The sequence below is a fragment of the Python bivittatus genome, unplaced genomic scaffold (genome assembly GCF_059951505.1).
Source record: "Python bivittatus isolate LINGU-HERP-01145 unplaced genomic scaffold, Pbiv_v1 ctg000020_np1212, whole genome shotgun sequence".
Lineage (NCBI taxonomy): Eukaryota > Metazoa > Chordata > Lepidosauria > Squamata > Pythonidae > Python > Python bivittatus.
The window spans coordinates 4,242,285-4,263,851 of NW_028277030.1; the positions used below are offsets into that span (position 1 = coordinate 4,242,285).

General features: G+C 38.8%; 1 protein-coding gene across 2 annotated transcripts in view; it reads right to left on the bottom strand.

The window, feature by feature from the left end:
* Positions 1–815: 815 nt before the first annotated feature.
* Positions 816–21,567, bottom strand: part of RUNX2 (RUNX family transcription factor 2) — a 165,558-nt gene continuing 144,806 nt past the window's right edge. For both annotated transcript variants that reach the window (XM_088133704.1, XM_088133696.1), the window contains one exon: positions 816–1,708. In XM_088133704.1, the coding sequence (XP_087989830.1) occupies positions 999–1,708 (710 nt within the window). In that variant the 3' untranslated portion in view covers positions 816–998. The remainder of the gene's footprint in view (positions 1,709–21,567) is intronic.

The following is a 21,567-nucleotide window of genomic DNA, read 5'->3' on the forward strand; positions in this document are numbered from 1 at the left end:
ATTGGGAGAGTGGGGGCCAAAGGGATCTCCTTTGGGAGTACATTCTATAGCTTGGAAGCCACACAGGAGAAGACCTTCTCTCATATTCTATTTCTGCAGTCAAGTTTCTTGTCTTCAAAAGGGCCTTTCCTGCCTCATCCAGACCATTATTGAGTTTAAGCAGGTTCAGGGGTGCTGATTGCTTTTTTAGAATCAAAGAAAAGAGAGCTGAGAGTCACCAATATACTAACCAAATGATTAGTTGAACTGTGGGTTGGATGAGATGATCTCTGAGCTTCCTTTTAGCTCTGTCATTCTTACTAGCAGGGTTGCACTCCCCTCCTTTACTTTCTAGCATAGGTCATCCACCCGGTTCCATATCCCAGATGAAACCCTAAATGTAATGGATCCAGATAATCAGTTTCATCCTGATGCCTCTAGAGCTGCAAGGCTACACTTTCTTGATCATCTTACCCAGAAATGGAAGATTGGAAACTGGCATATAATTACAAAGATCCAGATCCAGGAAGCACTTTTTCAATACATGTTGTCTGTTTTAATGTTCATTTAAGGAGCATTAACCACCTCCTGTAGCCATGCAGCCAGTCCCAGCCAAACAATAGGACCAGCAGTTTCCAAGATTATCTTCTTACAACCTGCTCCAGTACTAGAAACTGCTCACAGTGAGCAACTTGGACATATCATTCATACTGAATAGGTGTGCATGAGTATACATAGTTACTTCAAATATTGCAAGAGACAGAAATAAAAAAGAAAAAGAGCTATTATGTGTACCAATAACTTTATTGATACTGACATAGTTTTGAGATCTGCATTCCAAGAGAAGTAAGAACAAGAAGCCTGAGAACCTACCCAACCTTTCCTGTATCAAGGACCAGGCAAATTCCCAGAAACTGCAGTAATCAGACCTGCCAGTCTGTAACTGCACTTCATTCAAACTCTCTCATACCAATGTTTCTGTTGTTCTAGTTAAAAGTGTAGAAGGGAGATTTCCTCTTTTACAAGCCTTGAGCATTTGTGGAGTCCTGTTGAGTTGTGCAAGATGAGGCAAGGTGGCTAAGAGCCCTTGCTATGATGGAAAGGTGGTGGTTCATTGTCTTCAGCTCTGCCAGGATGTCTCCTAGAGTGGCAGGCACCTGTTCAGAATGGGGGGGAATGTCCTGAAATGTGGGTGGTGAACAAACTGACTCCGGAGGCTGCTGCTTGATGAACCCAGCATGAATATTGTCCCCTTCACTGAGTACTGGTAAATATGTGCTTCCACACCTCTTCATGTGCTCAGGTGGGCCAGTTCCAAGGGATGTTTGTTCTTCTTCCTTTCCTCTCTTTGTGGTGGTCATCACTGAAGCAAGGTATGGAAGCCAGTCAATAAGGTGTGGGCCGTGGCTAGGTGAACCAGCAATATTTGTAGGTGAGTAAATGCGAGGTTGTGTAGCTGAAGCAGAGGCAGTTGGTGCCACAGTGGAAGGAAGACCAGAATGTAGGGAGGAAATGGAAGTAGAAGACGGGTTCAGTGAGCCAGAAGCTGATACTTGTGATGGTTCAAGATTCAGGGCCATGGCGGAGGTGGGCTGTGGTGATGAAAATATGGAGACTTCACAACCATATGGAGGAGATGGTGAGGGAGGAGCTGTGAGCGTTGCAGGATCTTCAGAAGATGATGGTGAAGCAGTGGCAGAGGGAGTATCTGGAGTGCAAGGCTCAGAGTCTGAAAAAGAAACAAGAATAATCATCCCAGGAAAAATAACAGTTGTGCACTGTCACTCAAATCACAGTTAACCAAGGTAGATTCTTAGAACAAACAAGTAGATATTCCTCTTGAGAGAAATCTTAGACCTGCAGTATGTGATATTGCCAGATTGAACAATTCCTTCGATTAAAATCAGATTCTCTTCACCCCTTCTGTTCTATGCCTAATCTCTTCTTTTGAATGCTGTGGAAAAGCTTTGATTACTAAAAAGAAAATTAAAATGCAATAGTGGTTCACTCTGACACAAGTCATCATGAGACAATTCCATGTCCCAATCATCTCTGAAGGCCTATTATCTCAGATTGAGAGAAGCAAAACACGTTCCTTCATAGGGGTGCTCCCTGGTGCAGGGGATGTTTATATTGTCACCCCAAAATGGAAAGCACACTTTTTGTTGGCTTTTGGATGGGTCAAGAGGAAGAGAGAATAGAAAGTATAAAGTGTGGCCTGAACCTGAGAGAAATAAAGCATTTTGTTAGTGTCCCCAGAAAATGGGCTTCCAGAAATTCAGAGCTCAGTTTTTCAAAATACATGTGTCACTACACAATGCCCTTAACAATCTGACTGACTTACTTTTCCCAGTTTTTTGAACCATGGTGAAAATGCAGGATATAAATTCTATAAATATGCAACCATGTTTACACATAAATCTGGTAGTGTCCTACCATTTTCCTTCTCCAGATCCTCCGTCTAGGATCAGCACTGCCATAGATATCTCTGGTCCAGAGCATGAGGAAGATGGGCTATCTTATTGGTGCTAAAATCCTGCCAGTTCCATGTGGCTTCTCTAACCATTCCAGACCCAGGGAATGAGGAGAAGTACTTTAGACAAACTAGCTCTATATAGACGCAAACAGCCTATAAAAAAGATGGGAACCAGAAAAGCAAACAAATAGCAGCAGTTGTGATGAAGGCTAGTGATACCAAAACAAAACAAAAAACTGCAGAATGAGTCATCTTAAAAAACCATTTGCACTAAGAAAGATGTCTCTTGAGAAACCATAGGAATTGCAATTTGGTCTCAAAAGTTTAAGTTTCTAAATTTAGCCTGTGCTGCTGCAGGTACACATGGATACGGTGATCTTGTGCAGCATTTTCAGATCCCTGTTCTGAATTCTGCTCCATGAACCACAGAAACACACAGATGTATTAATCCATCACTAAGTTTTTCTGGATTCTGACTGTTGATCTGTTGGGAGCAGAACTTTTGATCTATCTGCTTGTATGGCATCATCAATTTTTATCCAGCCTGATAAACCATCTATAGTCTTTTCATCTCAGCAGTCTATTTAGTTCTAGCGTAGAAGCCTTTGGAGAAAAGATTGCCAGTTGGATCTATTGTGCATTGCCATATTGACAATAACAATGCAGGTATTGTTAAAGCCTGGAAGGCACAGTATCAGTGAACACACAGAAGACAATCCACCTTCTCCATTTGCCATCTTGGGAAAGTGGTGTGCTCCACTATGGATATCTTTCAATAGTTTGCTTTGGAACTGAGAATTGTATTAAAGGGGCATCCCATTGACCTAAGGTGAGCTGATTCAATAAGCATTTGCTTCTTGCCTTCAGACTGAATATTAATCAGCAGATTGGCCAATCTGCAAATAGTAGTCATCTAAGGCAATCACAGTGAAGTGGTGGGAACAGTGTCAGCAATCTACCTCTCTCCCACCCCTCCTGTATGTCTATTATTTCTCTATGTTTTATAGTATTTATATCTGTCTTTGTGTGGAGTCATAAATTAAGCCTGGATTTGCCTCTGTATTGGGCTTGGCTCAATTATGCCTAAATGAGTTATGATTGTTAAGCAAGGAGGAATTCACATTGACATTTTGAACATTTGAAGCAAAACTCATAACTGGGGGAAGATAGAAATTGTCTAAGAAACCATACTGCAAGAAAACCTGATGACCGAAATATGTGACTATGAGCTGGGTGGTAGTAGTCAAGCTTCACGCAGGCAAGCAAAGATTGCATCAAAAAGGCTGTAAGCAGAGATCTAACCAACAGCAACTTCAACAAGCAGTCTTGGAAAGATCCGAATGAACCTAAAAGCCAGAAGCAGCAGGAAGAATCTGAGGCAAAGAAAGACTGCTGTGCAGCATCTGCTTCTGTTTGTGAATGAATGGCTGCAGGGAAATTTAGGGAAATATGTTCTGGGGGGGGAAAAACCCAACTATTGAGAATCTATGAAGTTGGGAAAGACTCTTAATGTAACAGGATCCATAACTCAGCAGAACTATAGATCTAAGCAATCTAATTCTAGTTAAAAAGAAACACTTCATTTCCTTATGTAAATTATTTCCTTCAAAGACACCTTATTTTTGTTTATAATTTAAAGCATTACAGCTAGCCAATGAGTGTTAAAAGGTACAGAGGATTTAGTCCAAAATTTTATAGTGGCAACACAGATGCCACATTTTAACTCTGCAGTCCTAAGTTACTGTACCTATCCATAGGTAGGTTGATGCTGCTCCATCCATCAGCCTAGTGTTGGCTCCGCTCTTCATTAAAAAAAAAGGAGAGAGGGAAAAGGAAGGAAGGAAGGAAGGAAGGAAGGAAGGAAGGAAGGAAGGAAGGAAGGAAGGAAGGAAGGAAGGAAGGAAGGAAGGAAGGAAGGAAGGAAGGAAGGTGGAATTACTTGTTTGAAGAAGTTTTGAATGCATAGTTTTTCTTTCTCTTTTCATTTTTCCTGGAGGAGGGAGGAGTCTGTCCTTCTTCCCTCCCTCCCTTCCTCCCTCCCTCCCAATTCTGGCGATCACATTTTTTTCCAGTCAATCTCACTAGGAACAGCCCAATGTCAGCATGACATTTTTCACTGTGGGTTCCCAAGAGAGAGTGGGGGTGGTAGAGTTCAACCAGATAGCAATCAGGAAGCCAAACTACAACACTATTTACGATATACAAACCAACATGAGAGAGACCCATCAGGGGAGAGAAGTAGGACTCAGAAACAAAACAAAACATCTAGCAAGCATTCCTGACAATTATTTTCCTGAGCTTGGTACCAAATTCTTTGCTATCTGCCATTCTGTCTGGAGTTTTGGCAATCTCCAGTTCAATTCCAGGAAAAAGGGGGCACAGTATTTAGGGAACCAACAGATGGCAGTTGAGACCATTCTACCTTGCCCAGTGATTTTTCCCCCCTGTAAATCCTCCCTTGTGCATTACCAGAGCAAGGAAAATCTTGCTGATGTTCTTAGTGGTTTTGTACTTTTTCTGCTCTGTATAGTTTTACATTGTTCACTTTTAGTGCTTATGCTTCTAGCACACTCTGTACTGTTCTTGCCATATTTCAGTTTTTGTTTTGACTTATTTTTGAATGTACACTGGGCTTGGACTGCAACAATAAAGATTTGATTTGACTTGAAGTCCATGTATTCCAGAAAAGGTTTGTTTTTGGTCTCCAGAGATATAGGTATCTCTCAAATTGCCCACAGATTAAGCAATAGCCACAAGAATGCTGTTTGCTATAGAATGTCTGAGAATTCATATGACTGATTTCCTTCACCATAATACAGCCTAGTTAGAGGTTATTCCTTCTAAATGAAGCTGGACAAGTCCATTAAAAACGCAGTATTTTTCTGACTGTCTTGAACAAGTTGACCTGCTGTTGTTTTATAGAAAGGGTGCTGCTACTAAGGACAAAAGATCACTTTACAGTCCTGACTGAACTATCCTAAAGCATATATCAGACCATCACAAAGCAGTGCTGTATCATATTCAGGTTTTTTTCCCAGACGAATAGAGTAAAAACACCAAGGTGAAGTAAGATAGGATATGAGCTCACAATTTGACTAAGCACACGAATTGAGAATTAGAGGCTATTCCATATTCAGTGGATACTTGAATTCCCAAGCAGTATTGGGTGGATTTGGGGCAATAGTAAAAAACATGATTCAGACCTGAAAGAAAAAGGAATGACTCATGGAAATGTCTCAGGGATGGTTTTTGTTAATTAATCAGTTAAAAATTTGTCTATAAAGTGAGACATAAGAAAGATCCACAGCGCTGAGCTGAACCTAAAAAAGAAGGTGGGGAGGAGCAGGGAGGAGGAATGTGTAAAACTTGGGTTTGAATGTCACGTCAAATTATCAGGGAAAAAGTCCTAAGAGTCTAATTATTTTTTAAAGACTATGGGGTGAGACTATGATTGCTCATAAAGTCTAGGTTTGACTTTGCTCTTAGATTTGTGGGAAGTCTTTTACAGTTTCTGCCACTTGGACTTTTAGTCATATATCAGTCAACTAACTGGTTGATTAGTGGTTAATGCTATTCACATTACACTATATAACTATGAACTGAGATCAAAATCAAAAACAGCAGGCACAGATATGTACCCACAGTTTGCATATAACATTCATACTGGTTGCTGGTACATATTTTAAAGTTACTTTGTAGTTATTAAAAAGAGGTAAGTAAAATTAAATGTATAATGTATTTATGTGTGTCTGTGTGGGGGGAGATTACAATTCAGGATGTTTTATGAGGCACCCTACTAAGTCTGACTCTAAAATAAGACAAGTAGTTCCTTCTTTTTTATTGCTTTATTGATGTGTCTGAAGTGTGGCTAGAGAGAGTGATTCTGGCACCCTCAAGAGTATCTAGTGTGCCAGAAAGAAGAAGACCAAAGGGTTACCTCTTTTACAGAAAAGGAAAACTGCCCAGTTTGCTGTAAGAAATGAGGCTGAGCTGTAATGAGGGAATATTTGCCTTTAGCAAGCCTTGAGAATTAGGAACTCAGCCAGCTGGGTACTGGGTGCAAGCCCAAAAGCGTTAGAGCCCAAGGTCAGAAAGAGTCGGGACGCCAATGGGAATGTGAGGAGAGACAGTCTGACGATGGGGAAGAACTGAGGTGAAACTTTCTGGACTCCATAAATGAGTCAACAGATGAATGAGCTCATCATCTGGTTTAAAAAAAAGAATTGCCTCCTGAAGCAAATGGAATGATTTTTCCATATATCTACGATGAATGAAATAAGATAAACGGAAAAAGAAAAGGAACATTTGTTTGAAGATACAGGCATTCGTACCCATCACAATATTCCCAAGGAAAGTGCAGAAAGAGAATAAGCCCTAGTAAGCCAAAGAAACTAAAGGCATGAAATAAAAAAAGGAAAGGAAATTAGCTAAATCTAGCTTCCACCAGCACCATTTACCATATTCTCTGTACCTTTCTGTCTTGGCTAATTTTCCTTGCTTCCACCATTTCCACAGACCTCTTCATATATTGCCCTTTTTTGTTATTGTTTTAAGCTTTTCACTTCTCTCTTTTTTCTAGGACCTCATCAATTTCGTCTATTCAAGACTTCCTCAATCTTCCCCTTTTTCTTAACCCATTCATTTCCCCTAGATGCATTTGTTTTGTGATCCAATCTTCATTCATATTCTCTAAATGACTATACAACCCCAACATACTTCTTTCATATTGGTCATTCACTTTTGTATTCAATCCACATTCATTCAGTACCCATTGATTCTTGATTTTGTTTCTTCTTATTTTATTATGGACACTTCTCAAGTACTTTATTCCCATTATATTTCATTGGACGTACTCAACTTTTACATCCATATAACAAAGTACGCAGAAGAACACTCTTACAGACAGCTGTTTTTGCTTCTTTCAGTAAATCACATACTACCCACTACTTATTTTAAAAACCAACATTTGCACATCTTAACATTTCTTCATCCATTTTCCAGTCTTTAGCAAACATTCTACCAAGGTACACATATTTAGCTATCTGTTCTTTGTTCTAGCTTTTATGTATAACTTACAACTGTTCATTCCATTTACCCTGTTAAGCATAGTTAGCCTTGTCTTTGATACATTCATCTTCAAATCCACATTCCTTGTTGCATCATACAATCTATCCAACATTAGCTGCAAATATGACTTCTCAGCCAACAGTATGACATCAGCTGCATACAAATGTACATGTACATTCATGTCCCTGACCAGTATTTACTATTTACTATCACAAGAGTCTTATACATTTACTGATGAATATGTTAAGCAACCAGGGGGATATAACACATCCACATATCTTTGACTTACTTCCTGATCAATGCTGAAACATTTGCTAAATATTCTATTTATTTCATACTGCTCTTATTGCATTCAGTAATCAACCTTCAACTCCATTTTCATGCAAAACATTCCATAATTCAAGCTTATTCAAAGAAAGTAAACTTACATTATCACATTCATCTCTTTTAAACCGCCTTTATGACTTCCTTTTCATCAATATTCCTTGGACACTCATATTTACAGCATTTCTTTTAATTCTATTTTTCAACATAACTGCCCCATTCATTCTATTGGAAGATTCATCTACCTTCTAATACTTTCTCAAACTTTTTTCAGTGTTTTTACATCATTTTTGTACACCATTGAAATGCCTGAGCTTTTTTTCTTTTTTCTTTTAAGCTGATCCCAGATCATTGCAGCAAAAAGTCCTTTGCAGTACTTATTCATTTGGACTATTTGGGAGCTAGGAGAAACCCTTCTCCCTCAAGTGACAGCAAAAATGATGAAACAGGACACCAGTAGATTGATTTTAAAAAGTCCAAAAGAAAAGTGGGTAGGACAGAGAAAGAAAATTCATAATTAAAAAGAAAAGTTTCTGCTGGATGTTAGGGAGCCAAATCTGGCAAAATACAAAGAAGCTGGTTGCTTTGAGTGCACATGTGGGCATTTTAATGCTTTCATTATGTAAACAGCATGAAGTTTTTTTGAAAAAGTGTGCCTATTGAGTTAGACCTGCCCAGAGGAAGGAAAGTAGCTGGCATTTGCTTTCCTAGCATGAAAAGTTGGGAGGCATAGCAGCAAGGGCATTGAAACCTGTGGTGGCCAGCACTCTGGATTGAATACCTGGCAAATCCCTGTTGAAGTGTCCGAATTCAGGAGGAATTTTCTTAAGCTGGACAACTGAAGTGATGAAAACCAAAATCTACCACCCCATCTATATATGTTTTGAACTGGCTGGTAATAATACTGTAAGACCAATGTTAAATAATAATAATAAGAGTGAAGAAGATCTTAAAATCCAAACTCAGAGGTGGAATTACCATCAAGGCAATTAACACCTGGGCAATTCCAATAATCAGATACAGTGGACTAGACTCAAGCAGAACTAGAAGCCCTGGATAGGAAGACCAGAAAAATATTAACAATGAATCACGCCCTTCATCCACGCAGCGATGTTGACAGACTCTACTTACCAAGGAGCATAGGTGGGCGTGGAATGTTGCAAGGACACCAGACAGTTGAAGAAGAAAAAAAGGCATTGGAAGAATATCTGAAGGACAGTGAAGAAGATGCACTGAAGCTAGTACACCATAAAGGCTTACTGAATACTGAAGAGATCAAACTGGCCTATAAGAAAGACCAAATGAAGAACAGAAAAGAGATATGGCAAAGCAAATTATTACATGACCAGTACAGAAAAAAACTAGCAGGCAAAGCAGATAACAACAAGACCTGGCAATGGCTAAGAGCAGGAAAGTTGAAGAAAGAGAAAGAGGGGCTAATTCTGGCTGCACGAGACCAAGCTTTAAGAACAACTGCATACAAAGCCAGAATTAAGAAGAGAGCAACAGACAGAAAATGCTGTCTCTGCAAAGAAGCTGAAGAAACAGTGGACCACCTAGTTAGCTGCTGCAAGAAGATCACACAGACTGACTACAAACAACGGCATGACAAAGTAGCAACAATGGTGCATTGGAATATCTGCAAGAAATACCACTTGCCTGCAAGCAAGAACTGGTGGGAACACAAAACAGGCAAAGTAATAGAAAATGAAGAAGCTAAAGTGCTCTGGGACTTTAGAATTCAAACAGACAAGCATCTGCCACACAAATGCCAGACTTAACAATTGTTGATAAGAAAGACAAAAAAGTCTGGATAGTGGACATTGCAATACCTGGAGACAGCAGAAGAGAAGAGAAAGAACTGGAGAAAATCACAAAATATAAAGACCTGCAAATAGAAGTAGAACAACTATGGCAAAAGAAAGCAAAGATAGTACCAATAGTAATAGGCACCTTGGGTGCAATCCCAAAACATCTGGAGCACCACTTGAAAACCATTGGCATTGACAAAATCACCATCAATCAATTGCAAAAGGCAGCTTTATTTGGAACAGCTTATATCCTGTGACAGTACCCTTAACATTATTAAACAACAACATCTGCCTATCCCAGGTCCTTGGGAAGGTGGACAAAAATGCCAAATCCAATCTAAGCATCTGGCTGACTGTGTGACCCACCATAATAAAACATTATTGCTGGGACTCAGTTGCTGGGGAAGCCCAACAAAGAAATGGAGCATTTTAAACAATTGCCTAAAACATTCCAATAGTAGGAACTGGTGTCCTGCTGAATTTGATCCCTTTTTTGTCAGTTGAAATCTTGAGAGAAAAATGATAACATAATTTTCTACAAATCTGCAGTAATAAGAAGCCAATCCATAAATCACTTCAGCACTAAAATAATGGTTGGCACCAGTTGTGTTTAAACAGTCTCATTTCTTTCATGATTAGTTTCAATTCCCTCAACAGACATATCTTAAAATACTTTATCTTCTTTCCAAACAAAGCGTTTTACCTTTACATGTGCTGTTCTGAGCCACTGCAGTATGGCACGGAGTTTTGAAAGATATATTTTTCCAATAACAATAAAGTAATCTGAGACAGGAAGTACCCAAAAGATCTGCTAAAACAACATCCATTGAATTCTGGAAAGTTTCTGAATGTGTGATAGCATTACATTGGATGTAGTTATTTCTTACTGAGTACAGAATGCAGTTTTAGCTTTGTCCTGTGAGTCTATTTCAATTTCCAGTATCTACTAAATTTTCCAAGCTGAGAAAATAGGTTCATCATTGGAATACATTTTTTGTGATCAGAGTCACTTTGCTCTTCTTACTGGAATTAGATTTGCCTGTAAAACAGGATGAGAAACCTACAACTCCAAGACCTCATATGGCCTCTGGAGCCACCGGTAACTGTATTATGTATTACCAAAAATAGAATAAAAGGCAACGCTCTGTCAAATCCATCATCTTGATTTCCCAGAGTGCTAAAAAGCATGGGTAGGACAACTAGATCTACATTGCAAACATCCAGATGGCAACCAGATGGCAACAAAGAAGTAGAGTTTTTTGTCTTCCTGCCATATGGTGGTTATCCAGATTTTTGCAAATTGGATCTGGTAGCACAAGCATTGGAAGAAATCAAGATGCCAGTCTCCAAACTCTTATCTGAATTCAAGAGTAGAAAATAAAGAAAGACGATGCTGTTGATATCACTGCCTAATAGTCCAAGTAGGGGTAGGGAGAGAGATAAAACCAAGTGGAGGATGTTGTGCTTGGAGGTCCTGGAAAATACAGGGCTTGGGAACTGAGTACGCAGAAATTAAAATTAGAAACAAAGTAATGCCAACTGGATCTTTTTCCTAAGTCTAGTTCTTACAAGAGCCCATTCTGTCTGCATTTTGATTATAGCTGGGACTGAACGCTTAATTTTCCTCCCTCCACACATGCTGCTATTTTAGTATAAAACAGTTTAAGAAAGAGGGTATGCAAACAACTTCTTCTTGATCAATACTTGATCAAATATCACAGTGAAATAACTTTTGCTGTGCATCCCTATTTCTAGCCAAGGGAATCTGGTGTGATGTGATGGAGGTAGAAAACCAAACTGATTCTACACAAAGTGAAGTAGTTGCTCCTGATTCTACAGAGAAATGGATTCATTCATTTACTTATTTATTTATATATCAAATTTATATGGTTGCCCATCTCACCAGGAGCAACTCTGGACAGCATACAGCAATCAAATAAAACAACAATATATAAAAACAATCATTATATAAATATAAAACAATCATTAAAAGTTAAACATATCATTAAAAATTAAAATATACCATTTATTCATCGGATTTATACTGAAGAAGTTGAGGAAAAACTGCTGCATTAACACATACTAGGCTTGGTGACCAAAGGTCAGGCTGGATGTTTAATTCAGGCCCAGAACAATAATAAGTGGGTGGGGCAATGATGATGCCATGGGGGAGGCCTGCATCTGCTCATAGAATATATTGCATATGCTGCAGTTCTCTGGGACTTGAATGGATAGGGATGGGTTTGATTTTGAAAACTGGTTAAGCCCATACTACAGCCGTAATGTATGTCCTACCTCCAATGCCAGGTAGATCTTTCATTAAAGAGAGAGAGAGAGAGAGAGAGAGAGAGAGAGAGAGAGAGAGAGAGAGAGAGAGAGAGATGCTGTTAGGCACTAGTCTCATTGGGTAGAGTGGATTAGATAACTGGCAAAGAAAGTCTTGGGGCAAGGAGGGAGGGGGAGAAGGAGAGGGGCAGAGAAAGTACAGAGAGAGGAACAAGTTAGGGTCACCTCAACCTTCTAACTGCAAGGTTGCTGGTGGGCAGACCTAATTTAGATCAAGACAAGGGTGTGGGGTGAGGGAAAGGAAATTACAACCTCTACATGACTATTATATTTAGTCACAAGAAGGCCCACTGGAGTGTTCCATAAAACCACCAGAAGAAAAAGATACCTAAATGGCGAAGTAAGAGAAAAATGTCATTCTGCTATTGAAACAGTTTGAGGATTATGGTCAGTAGTAAGACTATCAGATTGGGGCTTTGAAAATCTGGGCAACCGCTGGAGGACAGCATGAGCTATTCTCTTTGCTGTCCTCTAGCAGTACCAGAGTTTTGCAGATCTGGTACTCCTGGTTTGTAGCAGTATCACATAACAAAATAAATTCCTTTTTCTCTCCCTTAATTCTGTAGCTATGTGTCAGTAAGCCCTCTTCCAGTGGGAGCAAGAGAAAGAATGAACTTTTACAATGCATATAAAGAACTAGTAATTTGAAATACAATATATGGAAAGTTATAAATGTAAAAATTTATGATGGGATACTTCCAGGATATCCCAAGGCTGTAGATTAGACGGAGAAGTTGAAAAAAACTTCTTGGAAGAAAGCAGTGGTAAACGGTGTTTGTCCTGTTGCAAGAAAATAATCCCCTTATAGTGAAGAGGTTTTACATTGCAAAACCTTTTTTTGTAAGAAAAGGATTTTATAATTTTTATCCTGTTCCTATTTAGATATATATTTATCAATTATGTTTACAGTGCCCCTGCAGAAGGACTAGTCCAGTCCAAGAAGTGTTGGGCCATACGAATAAAAACTATTTTCATTAAGGAGTGGATTCCCCTTGCCTCCATTTTCCTCCTCCTCCTCCTCCTCCTCCTCCTCCCTCTGTTTGCACCTGCTACTTGCAGGATTTCTGCCATTTCTATCAACTGAACAAACTCTAGATGAGTTGTGGCCGTGATTGGACAGAGTCAAAGCCAAACATAGGGTCGGGAAGCTTACAGCTGTTCTAAGAGAGATCAGGAAGAGACTGAAGTTCATGAGCTTAGTATCTCCAAAGCAGTTCAAGAGATGGGTCCGTTTGCAGCCCTGACCACCAGACTACAAGGCAAATGAGATGACCAAATGCATAAGGCTCCTCTGGATGGGACTCAAGGACTCAGAAGAAAGAAAACAAGCTAGCTGGTCCCTGACAACTCTTCAAAATAAACCATCTGCACAAAGCCCCTGCCCGCCCATCCATGGAGAGTAAGTATGGGTGTGTGTATGGATGGAGATACACACACACACACACACACGCATGCATGCTTGCATGCACACATACTGTACACACACATATTTGCACACTTAGCAAAAGAAAGTGACCTTGTTGCCTTGCTTGCTACTTGCTGTTCTGCTGGCTCCAGTCCTAACCAGCAATTACCTGCAAAGCACTAGGCAACAATTACCCCATCCTCCCACCAGGCAGCTGAGGATGGTCAAATGCCCAGTGGGCTTCTTTACATTGATACAGAACAAGCCAAGCAGCTCTGCTGAGTTTAGATTTAACAGATGTATCTAATTCTGAAGGCTCCAACCTCTACTTCTGCAAGTTTGGCAAGCAAAGTTCTTATAAACATTTTGCTGGGCAAAATTACCAACTAGCCAAAGAGGATTACAAGAACAAAGTTTTGCCAGGACTTTGATAATGAAAACACACACACAGACACACACAAAAGAGTTAAAGAGACAATCTCAGGAATATTGAAAGAAAAATGCTAATACAAATTGAACTAAATAAGCAACTTTACAAACATCTTCCTGGTTTTTTCATAATTGAACCCATCTGCTTAAAGGCTGCTACTTTCCCCAGAATTCATAGGGTTTCTTCCTATAAGTCCCCACTGGAAGGCAGACCCTGCACATTTCCAGGCTGCATCTTTAGGAGCCACAGCTAGCCATGACTGTTTCTGGTAACCTGTTTTGGATGAGATTTCTACCTTGACTTTTGAATAATTTAATGAAATAACAGCACAATCCAGTTGGACTTAGAAACCAATACTCCTTCTGCAATGTGAGACTAGTATCTAATTATTACTGAAAACTGGGAGATCCCTGGTTTTTTTCACATAAAATAGATTTGTTTAAAATGTGATAAACTATCAGATTGATTAAGATTTGGCTATTCATCTTGACAAAAGTATTATGTCAAACATAACCTCTCCCTCCCCCACACCTCGAATAGCTTGGGTCAACAGTTTTGCTCAACGATAGCTTAAAAGGAAAAGAAATAGTATCTTCTAAGTTTGAAAAACATGTTGCCTTAAAATATCCTGATTACTATTTTTGATGACAATGGCTCAAAAAGAGCCATTAAAATAAAATAAATAAAAACTTCAAAGAGAAAGAAACTGAAAATCTAGGGTTCTCTAAAATGAAATTAACCTTGGTCATCATGACATGTACTCTTCTCCATACTGGGAGAAACTTATGATCTTCCCCAAAGCCACATCTTGAGTTAGATTTGCCTGTCAGCAAAGTAGCTTGAAAATAAGTCCCATATATTTATAAGGCAGCCAGAGTGAGTTGAAAGCCATAACCCTAGCAAATAGTTTTGGCTTTCTCTAGAGGTCATGGATACAGTTCCAGGTCTGATTTTTCTGACCTTGCAAACACATGCTTTCTCTTACTGCTTTCTTTCAGGTGAGGTATGAAAAAATCTTCATGGCACACCAGGCGTCATACAAAGTACCAGTACAATCAGGCAATATTCCAGATCCCTGTTCACTGACGCTTACATTTCCATACTAAAATGAGGAGCCACAATGAAAGAATCTTATACTACATGTTACCTTGAGCCTCATGTAACAGCCACTAGACTGCAATGACACCCTAATTCTTCTGGCTTCCATTATTCAAATATGCAAGATGGTCTTCTGAAGGACAACCCTCAGCTCCTGTGACTGCAATTTTCAAACACGTTTCATTCATGGCACTCAGAGCTGATATAAAACAATATTTTCCAAACACTGTTGACCTGCAATAAATTCAGACCATCGATGTGTAGTCTGAATGAACCTATTAGGCTATCTTAGGTGCATACAAATAAAAACCAAATCTGACAGCATGGTTGCCCTTCAGAGTCGGTGGGAGCTACTTTCATAGTACATATCTTGCTTGTGTTTCTCTGCCTTTCCTGCTTGTCCCAGATGGGCAAAAACATTTTTCCTGGGTTGTGTCAGCCAAAATGGCAACCGCATGTTGCCTGTCTTAGAGATGGCTGAAGTTCAGTGGATTCACATCAATCAGCCTGATCAATGTTTGTAAAGTGCTTTTATATCCTGAGATGAAAAGAGTTTATGTAAAAGCCATCATTCATTAAGGCTACTGCCCGCAGGTTCAGAAAGGAGAATTCCTGTTTTAATTGAAGACCACATAAAGAATTCATGGTTAAAATGTTCCTTTCTGAACATACTTCTGTTCCCAATGAAAAAAAAATGTATTTTTGTAATTTTCCTGCTCTTTATTTCTTATATGGCCAAACTAAAGGTTACACAATTCTCTCAAAGGATATGTATAGGATCTTTCCTGCTCCCCTAAAACCCTTTAGTTAGAAAGGGTGAAACCAGGTAGCTAAGACAACTTTCTGACAATTTCTGTAAGTGAAGTTTAACAGATTCTAGTCTCTGTTAATATATTTTAGCAGTACACTGATTTAATCTAAAATGTTGAAGTCCATGTCATATGATGCTACATAGAAACATAGAGCTACATGCTAGATCAGATTTAGTTCAACAGCAGGTATGAAAGTGTAGAGCAGTAATGTCGTCTTCCCGTCACAGCATACAAAGCCTCTGTCCCCATATATCTTCTTCAGTTATTTGAAAAGCAGTAATCAATACCATCATTTATACCATAGCAAATTCATTTGTTTATAACCTTCAGCACTCTTAATCCAGAAGAATCCTTGCTGATTTAAAACTACTGGGTGGACCGAAATGGATTCTTAAAATTGATCTGTGTGAGTGGTGATGGTAACAGTGGTGGTGGTAGAAAAACTTTCTTTGGTAGAGTGTCACCATCGCCATTGACTAATACTTCCAGTAGTCCAAAAAAATCTTTATTTGTGCAATCACTCTGCCTTATCTACTGGATGGCTTAGCTGATGATATCTTCCATTTATAGCCCTCATAAACTGTCACACTGTTACCTGAATTTTTTTCTTGTTTAAAAAACAATGTTAAGGAGGATGAAGTGCAGTAATTGTGCAATGCCCTTTGTTTGGGAGTGATAGGAGCCTTCCAGTCCCTGGAATATCCCTGATGGGTTGACACCAAGGAGGCAAAAAGGTATATTTGTAAAGAGGTTCCTTTAAATTTTAAAAGAATTGTACTGTTTTTTAAATTTCAGATCTCACTGCCACTTCAACCCTCTTAGCAGCACAAAGCCAATTTGAAATGAACATCAAGAAAAATAAACAGTAATGACAATTTAGTCTGGCCAGTTAAAAGTAGAAAGAAATTTTTCCCAAATAATATGTTGTGAAAAAAACATTTCTTTTTCAGAAAGAAAAGTCCAAGAGGAGTCATCAGAAGCCAGAAACTGAAAAATAAACCAATCTTCCATATAATTCTAATTAGCCAAAAAATATGGCCTAATATTACCACAGATTTGTGTTTCCTTCATAGGTTTTGGATTTGGACCTATTCCCAGTCGCTTCTAGACTAGCCTTTCCAGATGGCTCCTACAGAATCCTTTTTTTAAAATGAAGATGATTCTGAAGGTCTTGACTATACCCACAAAGCCCAATTTTTATCGGCACGTAAAAACAGAGGAATCCAGCCAATCCAGCAACTTATTTTGTTGAATTTATTTATTTAACTTTGGTACCACCCAACTCCAAACTAACTCTGGGTGACTTCTTCTGGATTTCCTGCTTTTAGCTATATGTAAAATTAGCAACCATGTATAACCATGAATATGATCAAGAACTCTGTACCCTAACTAGAAAGACACAATCCTGCCTCATCAGGGGAATTCCAGGCTGAAGACCTGCTGATTAATCAGTGTGTGCACCTGGATGCAAGGACTTGCAAATAATATATATATATTTGTAAAGTGCTTACAAAAGTTTTAAGACCCAAGTCGTATTAAAAGAAAAGGTATGGCAGCCAAGTTACCTCCTCCACAACAAGTTAGATATTTTATAATATACTCAAATTGAGGAATCCCTTCAATCACATGTTCTCATTATAAACATTAGTACTAACTTTCACTACAGTAGTTATAAAGCATAAAACAAGAATTTTTCAGTTGGTTAAAAATAAATGAACAAAAGAATAAACAATCCATCCCTAAACAACTGAAACCACTAGTTTTCACTAAATCAGCTACGTAGTACTCATACCACGTCTTCCTAAGAAATACATTATAGTCAAATAATATGATAGTTGTGACTATTGGAAGGCAATATTAAAGTGAAATATGAAAAACTTGATTACATCAAAATAGCTTTCCTGGTACATGTTGCATGTTTCCCTGAAACTTCTATAGTTGTCATTACATGCATATATAAGTGCTTTGGTGACTCTCCATTGTTGATCCAGAGAGCACACAATTTTTTTTTTTTGTTAGACCATAATACTTTCTTTAAAAATTCAGATGAAATCAAGATTCAAGTTACACTTTGAAAAATTATTAAATTAAATTGATTATCTATATAACGTGGAGGTGACCAGAATATATATCCAATAATAATGGTCAATTACAGGTAGCAATTTTATCTCAAGATGGAGCATAAGAGGTAGAAACAAAATCTCCATATATCTCACAAAGGAAATTCAAGTTATGATAATTACAGGCAAGTAAAGCCTAGAGCAAAAATTCCTTGTCTACTTTAGATAAGAGAAAATGTATTTCTGTCATCTATATTTCATGTGTTTCCTTGAAGACTTTTTTTCTTTAAACTAATAGATCAAACATTTTTCACCCAGTTCATACAACGTTCTCAACTATGTGATGAGCACCCACTAGGCTAAGACCACCAACCAATTTTTATGATTTCTTTACACTACAAATATTTGGCAGAACTCAAATCGCCCTATAAAATAAACCCATGGATTCATATGCAACTTTAGCCTCCCTCCCAAGTATACTTTGGGCTTCTTCCCAAAATAACTGGTACTCACCATATTCCAATATCAAAAGAAAATAGATCCCCTTTTCCATATTTCACTGCCACCCTCTGTTATTTAATGTGAGTATTTCATTTCACAGCCACCCAGATGTATATGAGAAGGTGTTTTATACTAAGTCCATCCCTGGATCCATCCACTCTACTCCTACTACTATTAGCTTGTGTCAATTTCAACAGAAAAGAGTTATCCAAGGTCCCAGGCACGGGCACTCTGATTCTTGCTACTCAAATAATATGATCAATCCATAACGTAATCAAATGGCAAGGTTCATGCCCTCCTCCTTTGTATTCAGAAAGATTGTGAAAACTCCTTTTTCACCAGCTTTAGGCTATAGCTCATTGGCACACTGGTGCTCCTCAATACCTATAGATTTCTATTGTATTTTTCATGGATTATTATTTTCCTTTGGTATTATTTATGGGTTTCTTTCATTTTTGTTGTACTGTACACTGCCCATAGCCATACACTTGGGGAGGTTAACAAATATAACAAATCACAGAAACAATGTCCCAAACTTTAGGGCATCGACATATCTCTGGTTTGTGTATTTGGATCATGGACTTCTGGGATACAGTTGTGCAGATTTGAATATATGTATGAAATCCATAAGTTGGTTTATGTTGTGGGATTTGCAGAGCAGGTCCTGCAAAATGTGTCATGTTGGAGCCAAAGTACTTCCCAACATACGTCACTGACATCTTGTCTAGTGTTGTTTTTGGTCAAGGGTTAGGCAAGCTGACAGAGGAGTGAACTGGCAAAGTTATATTGGATGGAACTAAATACTTTAAAAAGGCCTGGCTGCTGTATTTCAAGTGCATTCTGTAAACTGAGTGTAACATTAAATGCCATTAGCTCCCCAAATGTAAAGCTAAACTGGCCAGTTTGGGAGGAAAACTTGCCCCAGGAGAATTCATCCAAGGCCAGATCCAGCACTCACTAAAACTAAAGGAAACTGTTCCACAAGTCTCAGTGAGCTGCTGCTTAATTAAAGGATGTGCTTTTAAGCTCCACCATAGTGCAGCTCTTTTCCAGCATTAAAAGCCACAAGAAGTGTGGCAGAAATGCTTCTTCTCCCCGATGCCTTTATTTCTCAAGCCAGATCAAACCTATGGCAAGCATGCTCTCCTAACATTGCTTTTGATATTCAGAGCTGGCTTTTCGTTCCATCAGAGCAGGCCACAGAGTTTTCTGAGAATCCAACGAAGCTGAGATTGAGGCAGGAGCTTCAGGATTCACAAAACTTTTCCCATAACCAAACACAGCTGCTTTTAAAAAAAACAACAACAGTGGTGACTGTAGGGGAGGAGTTAAAAAGATCAAGTCATGGCCATGCTGCCCCTTTTGTACCTGTGTTGACACCCTCTTTCCCTTACCATCTCATAAAGCTTGCCCAACTAACCAGAACGGTGTTGCTGTTGAGTAGGAAAGCTGAAGGAGAAAAGGTGATCTTACTGATAAGTGTTAAGAGACTGGAGGGGGAGGCAGGACTAGGTAACCATGCAGTTATTTCCTGCCTAGAAGCTTCTGATACCATGAGCATAAATTACTGATGTTAGTCTCCTAGACATCACCAGCAAGATTTGATGATCTTCTCCTGTTGTACGGTGATACCTGGATCATTCATGCAAATGTGTCTTGCCTCCCACTGTTACATGGCATTGATAGAGTTGACATGTCATCTTACATCAAGACTACAACGTCAAATTAACAGAAACCATTCCTCTGAGTGATACTTTAGTATCCCCAAAAGTGTCTAAAAGTATCTAAAAGGGCCTTTTAGAAATTATGGTGAATGATGTTTATCATCTGATTTTTATGAACACATGGAGCTAGACTATCTTTTCTTAGTCCCCCACCACCACTACCAAATGAGTCTTGGTTATTTAGCAAGTCTAAAGTTGTAAAAAATCCTAAATCCATCATAAGATTTGGAACTTAGTTGATTATCCCCAAATTCATTGATGCTGCCTGTAGAATGTGTGTTCCTTGGCCTTATCCTATATCCTGCTAAAGTCATATCTTGGCCAGTTAGTCTAGCTGGTTGTTGAACATGATACACATTAGCTTTGCCATTTAAAATAGTACTGTGTTGCCATGCTAACTCTCTGTGGTTTACAGTGGTTTCAAATATTCATGAGTTTGGGAATAATTGACTAAGTTCCAAATCTCATGATGGAAAGGAGTATTAACTAGTTTAATAATGATCTAAACTGTGAATGTTAGAGAAGTCATTTCTGCTGCAATCACTAAATAGATGAGACAAGGGAGAGTTGATGCACACAATACAGCTCTAGAAGTAAGCATTACAACATGATGAAAATAATGGAGTGAAATCCATCCAGATAACCACAATGTTTGCTGTACAAGGCCTATAATTATGTGTCTGCAATCACTTTACTAAGATGTCTTGAAGCTTATAGCTTCCTGCCAGGAAAGCAGAACACTGCTAAATATTGTGTAAAATGCAAGAGTTTGACTTCATCAGAATTTGGGCTCATAAAACTACCCAGAGAAATAAGCCACTGATGTCATATTTGCTGCTGAAGAAGGGACAAACAGCAAGCAATACACCCACCTAACATTAACAATCCTAATCCTGAAAAGGGTTTTTTAATGCACATTTTTATGGCCCAGAGAAGGCTAACTATGTAAAAATATGCAAGTACAAGCTGTTACCATATGGTGCCTGAAATTGTATTAGTTTGACCTCTGAGATACCTGCTTCAGAATAAATCTGTGAAAAGAAGGAAGATTCCCTGAGTGGGGAGGGGCCTTAAACCTCTCCCTTGCCACCACATTTCACTTCAAGCAAAATTCATAGAAATGTGGAGACTCCTATTCTGGCAAAGTATGCAAGGAATTTTGAAACAGCTTTGATAAGATCAGTAATTTACTAAGCTTACTAACTAGTACAATTAGTAGGAAAGGAACCTACTTGTTACTAGCTGAATTTTTCAGTTGGCTGTGCTGACAGTTGTTTATTTCCCTTTGGTTAGAGAAATGCAGCCTGATTAATAGTAGGAGTTAGGAGAATCATAAGGGGAACTTCAACTCACTAGCCTGTTTTGGTTGTATCAGTTCTTGCCCCCTTCATCTTCCACTAATTGCCTGGAGACAATAGAACAGCCTAACACAGATTGTGCTTGCTAACGTTCTTTCCTGTTTCCATTAAATTTAACCTCCATACATGATCAAAAAGTCTGCAGTTTCATCTCCTTTTAACAAGGAGGCATTCCA